The sequence below is a fragment of the Myotis brandtii genome, unplaced genomic scaffold (assembly GCF_000412655.1).
Source record: "Myotis brandtii unplaced genomic scaffold, ASM41265v1 scaffold207, whole genome shotgun sequence".
NCBI lineage: Eukaryota > Metazoa > Chordata > Mammalia > Chiroptera > Vespertilionidae > Myotis > Myotis brandtii.
This window is the reverse complement of record NW_005357736.1, coordinates 997,088-1,002,438: the sequence shown is the minus strand read 5'-3', so window position 1 is coordinate 1,002,438 and position 5,351 is coordinate 997,088. Positions and strand designations below refer to the sequence as shown.

General features: G+C 66.5%; 1 protein-coding gene across 1 annotated transcript in view; it reads left to right on the top strand.

Annotated features, from left to right (window-relative positions):
- The first annotated feature begins 2,831 nt into the window (after nucleotides 1-2,831).
- LOC102262992 (protein piccolo-like) overlaps nucleotides 2,832-5,351 on the top strand; it is a 3,523-nt gene continuing 1,003 nt past the window's right edge. The window contains exon 1 of the mRNA XM_014539000.1: nucleotides 2,832-5,342. Within this exon, the coding sequence (XP_014394486.1) occupies nucleotides 2,832-5,342 (2,511 nt within the window). The remainder of the gene's footprint in view (nucleotides 5,343-5,351) is intronic.

Sequence of the window (5,351 nt, the reverse complement as noted above, 5' to 3'; positions counted from 1 at the left end):
CGGCTGGGGGGGGGGGGGAAGGGGCAATGTTCTTGCTTGATCCCCAGGGGCTGGCAGAGGGACCTGCCCGCGCCTCTCCAGCTGCCCCTGCCCCCCCCCTCAGGTGGATGGACGGGAGTGAGCTCTGGCGGCCACGAATTCCTGGTACAAAGGACTCGCCTGGCCTCTCGGTGTGTAGCTGGCCCCTGCTCAGCACCGCCAGGTTCCCGGGAGGGCACTGGCTTCATGGTGCCAACGGGAAAATGCCCCTCCCAGGCCCAGGCCACCTGCTGAGCTGGGAGGGGGGGCAGGCCACTGGGGGACACCCGCTGGGGTGGGGCTGCCGCTCAGGAGCGAGACCTGCTGGCTTCCCTCCCACAGGGCCATGCCCGCGGCCCTGGGCACGGCACGCAGGGGCAGCACCATCGTGCCCGAATGGGGCCCCAAGCCCAGTGGCCTGGCTTCGGATGCTGGCTCTAGTGCTAACCAGCTGAGACCGCTGTGAATTCTCTCCTCCCTGTGCCTCGATGCCCTCACTGGCAAGAGAGGGAGGCAGCGCCAGGCTCCTGCATCGCCGCGAGGCCGATGCCCTGTGCTCAGCGTGGCCTGGCGCAGGGGAGGAGCCCCATCCATAACAGCTGTGGTTCCTACTGCCCAAGCGGTGTGGTTGCTCCCCAGGGGGAAGAGCCTTCTCCCCTCTCCACGCCTTTTCCAGCCTTCCTCGCGGCTACCCCTCCGCGGGCTCTGCTCCTCCCCCAGGACACCCCGGGCTGGGCCAGCCGCTCACAAAGACCCAGTCCTGAGGGGAGCAGTGCGCCCCTCTTCTGCGGGAGGTAGGGGATGGCTCAGCGACAGACGGTTAGGGGGCTCCTGGGGCCTCCCGCCCTGCCTCCCCGCCTCCCAGTGCAGCCCACCCCAAGGGCTGTACAAGTCCTAGCATCTCTGTTGTGGGGAAAACCAACCCCCCAAAAGTAGTTTCCTTGGGGTCAGAGATGAATGAAGTCAACCGTGTTCAGCGTGTGTGTGTGTGTGTGTGTGTGTGTGTGTGTGTGTGTGTGCCCGTGTGCAGGCCACAGGCCCTTGGGCTCTGCTACTGTCCTGGGCCATGGTGTATGGTGAGAGCAGTGTCCAGAGGTCCCCGTTCATTCATGTTTACATACATATATGTTTCAGAGAGGAAGGGAGAGGGGGAGAGAGAGAAACATCAATGAGAGAGAATCATTGATTGGCTGCCTCCTGCACGCCCCCCTGCTGGGGATGGAGCCCAAAACCCAATCGGGAATTGAACTGGCAACCTTTTGGTGGGCAGGACAACACCCAACTGGCCAGGGCCTGTGCCCATTCTTAAATGAAGGCAGCACCTAGGGAAGGGGTGGGGCCCGGGGGGCTGAGACCTGGCTGTGTCAGCCTCTGCCCGGTGCTGAGTCAGGAAGCTGCAGGCGCAGCTCAGTGCTAGCCTTGGCCCCGGTCACACTGCTTCACACCCCACGGCCAACTGTAAGCACTATTTTTAACTTCTGTGAAAACACACGGCATCAGAGGCCCAGCCTGCAGCTGCCTCCTCCACTAACCTGTTTCCTGGGCAGAAAGACTGAGGCCTGAGAGGACCCGGCGCTGGAGGACAGAGGGAGGAGGCCCAGAGCTCTTGGCTGGGGGGACAGAACCTCCAGGCACAGGCCTCTGGCCGTGAGCAGCTCCCCAGAGGGCCGCCTAGGCCTGTCCTCCGTGGTCGCAGGCTCGCCCGGGCCCGGGCTGGCGGTCTAGGCAGGTCCCATCCTCCCGGCCCCTCTGTTTGCCCATCTAAGAAATGGAGAGCGGAGCTGCCCCCGCATTTCCTAGGTGCCCGCCCTACGTCCAGTCCTTTGTCCGACTCGCCCGCCCCGTGTCGGCAGCTGTGCCCACTGTGTGCGCAGCCCTGCACCCCCCTGCCCCGCTGTGCACCACCCCGTGTGCGCTGTGTGGAGGGCTCTGTAACCACCATGTCCTTAATGTGCCTCCACTTGTCCTTGCACTTGGCTGGCCCGTGTCCACTGTGACCTCGCCCTGCGCCCAGGGCTCCAAGCCCCCTCCGGCCACCACGGGGAAGCTGACACAATGTGACAAGAGCTAGAACCCTGGGACTTGAGAATTCTGAGCCGAGGCCCCACCCCCAGGGCCCTGTGGTCCCCACCGCCAGCTCCATGGGATCCCAGCCCCAGGTTTCACAGATGTGGCTCTGGGAGGGGGCTCTGAGGCACAGACAGAGGGGAGCCATCTGGAGCAGAGCCACTGCCAAGGAGAGTCTGTCCCCGGAGCGGGCGCGAGAACCTGGGGAGCCTGGGGTGGGGCCTGGGCCTGCCCTCTCCCCTGCCTCCAGGGCTGAGTGAGGAAGGGGCCTCATGTCACACCTGGAACTGCAGCCGGTGGCCAGGGCTCCGTCTCAGGTGGCCACCTGGAAATGAGGGGAAAGGAAGGGCCCCTGGAAATGAGGGGAAAGGAAGGGCCCCTGGAAATGAGGGGAAAGGAAGGGCCCGTCTTGCCTGGGAGGTAGACGGGGAGCCCGGGCTTCCTCAGCGTCTCCCCGCCCGCCTTCCTCCCAGGGGCTTCCCCTGCCCTCCGGCTCCCAAGCACTGCCCTCTCCCGGCACCCGGCACCACCGCCTGAGCAGAGAGGGCCCCTGGCCGGGAGGGGAGAGGAGCGGCCGAGGCTCAGCAGGCTTTCCTGGGCGACCTGGGCCTTTCTGTCTCCCCAGGCGGGTGGGGCCCCTGGTTTCCCACACTCTGTCACCCCCACCCAGGTCACTGGGGGCTGTGATGTGTGGGGTTGTCATGGCAATAAAGTGGGGGCAGGGCGCCTAGGCATGGAGCAGGACTATGGAAGTCACCAAGCAGGTGGGGGACCCTGATCCATCGGACCCCCAGGGCCACCCCTCAGCCAGGAGCCAGCAGCTGCTGTGGGGTGGCCTCAGAGAGTCTCAGGGACCGTGGATAAACTCGGGGCCCATATGCTTTAGGCAGCGGCTGTCATGGTCCCCCGAGGCCGTCACTGATGGGGCCTGTGGCCCAGCCTCCCAGGCCCACAGCCCTGAGCCTGTTCACCAGCTCCCCTGGGGCCCCGCTGAGGGTGGCGCACAGTGTGGCTCGGAGCGGGCCTCCCAGGACGCCCCGAGACTCTCCTCCACCGGCCCGCGCCCCAGCCCCGTCGTGGAAGCCCAAGTGCATCTCGTCCTGGAGAATGAGACCCTGCCCCTGCCCTGGGGCACGCCCAGGGACAGCTCCGATGGCCTGGCCCAGCTCGGGGGCCGCAGCTCCTGGCTTCAGGTGCAGGGTGCGAGGGAGGGCAAGGCTCCGGCTAAAGTCCTGGTAGGCTGGGGCAAAGGCCCCTGCGGCACCCACCAGAAAGCCCCCTGGGGCTTGGCAAGGAGCCAGCAGGTCCCCTGTTTCCTTGCAGGGGAGATTGGCTCAGCTGCAGCCCCAGGTCCTCCTCACGCTCCAGCCCAAGATCAGGGTCAGTGCTGGTGGCCAGCTCAGGCACCTCCAGCTCCAACACGGGCCAACACTCCAGCTCTGCAGACAACCCTCACGCCGGCAGCAGTGGCACGTAACACCTGCAGCCGCGACCACCTGCCCGGGAGCCTCGCCACCGCCAAGGACTTGTCCCGGGACCTGCTCAGGGAGAGTGGCAACCAGTGGTCAGGCCTCTTGGAGACTTCCAAGGTGGTCACATTCTGCCAGGACCACGTGATCTTTGGTTCTCAGCCGCTCCCCATCCCAGGAGCCACTCCGAGAGAGTCCCCAGACCATGCCTCCGAGCTCGAAGCTGCCAGAAGGCCGGTGCTACTGAAGCAGCCTGAGACTCCAGCAGAGAAGCCGCTGTTCTATACCTTCAAGCTAGACAGCCCGGGCACCCCCACACCCCAGAGGAGCCGCCAGGAGGTCAGCTCGCAGCCAGAACGGCAGCCCCTCAGGGTCTGCAGCAGCACCTGCGCCAGGGCGCCGCTCCCCGCCTGCCAAGTGACCTGCCATGGGCAGCGCCCGGCCCAGCCTCCCGGGGAAGCCACGCAGAGGCCCGCCTCCGGCGCCCCCACCTGCCAGCTCCAGGACCCTGCGGAAGGCCACGTGCTGGTGTTTGACATGGACACGGGAAGCACCAGGATGGGACTGCTGTGCCAGGACCCCCTGGGCTCACGGGCGGTACTGGTGGGCCTCGTGCCCAACCCTCCGCTCGTTTATGCCCCTGAGAATATGCCGTCCACCCGGCCATTGGCCGTGCCCGTCGCCTCCCCTAACCGCGATCGCTCCAGCTTCGGGCCCGTCTCGTCGGTGTCGTCCAGCCCCGTGCCCTCCAGCCTCTCCTCTGGCAGCTACCGCGAGGTGGCCCTGGCCCACAAGGAAGCGAAGGTCAACCTGGAGTCACAGGACTCCCCTGGTACCGAGACACCCATCAGGGTGAGCCTGCTCCCCGCGCCCCTTCCACTGCGAGGGCCCCTCCAGTTTGGAGAGAGGACACTGAACTGCGTCCAGGATCCTGGCTGGTCCAAACCTGCGGCTGAAAAAAGCGAACCCACTCACGCCATCTGGATCCTGGATGCGTCCGCGGTGCAGGATGCCTCCGCGGGCCAGGCCAGGAGGCTGCCGGTGACCATCCCAGAGCCGGCCCCCCCAGCCACAGCCCAGGAGGCAGCCAGAGCCCTGCTCCTGGCGGATACAGGCAGCCACACCCGGAAGGAGGCCAGGACTGCTCACCCTAACTACCCTCAGGCTGAAGGGACTAGGCAGGCCCCCCTCAGCCGTTGGCCCCCACTCGCTGAGCAGCACCCCCTCTCTGGACAGCCCCCTCTCACTGGGACCCCTCTCGCCAGGCAACTCTCTCTCACTGGGCAGCCTGCCTTTTGCCAAGAGCCCACCATCTCCAAAGAGCCCATCCTCTCAAGAGGCCCCCCCTCCACCAGGGAGGCTGGCCAGGCCCCGACCCCGTGCCAGGAAGGGGAGGCCTTGGGTCTGCCCACCCACGTGGGGATACTTCGGGTGCCCCTGGCCCAGGAAAAGACCTGCGTCTATGTGAGCAGAGAAACGGTGGGCCTCAGTGCCCCTCCCACCTCCAACTCCCATCGGCTCTCCTCCTGGCCGCCCGGCAGCTCTCTCAGGGCCCCGGGGGAGCAGCTCTCCCTGGTCACATTCACCACACCTGGCACCAGCCACAAGGTCTTGCCCATGGCCATGGTGGGCACTGCGCCCCAGGGTCCCGGGCTCAAGCTGACAGCGGAGGACATTACCGACTCGCCGGTGGTCACGGGCCTGGGCCTGCTCAGCGGGGCCTGCTATGCTCTGCCGGGACCGTCCCCCGGGCTCTCGCTGGGCCACTTCCAGAGCGCGGCGGCCGTGGTGATCGAC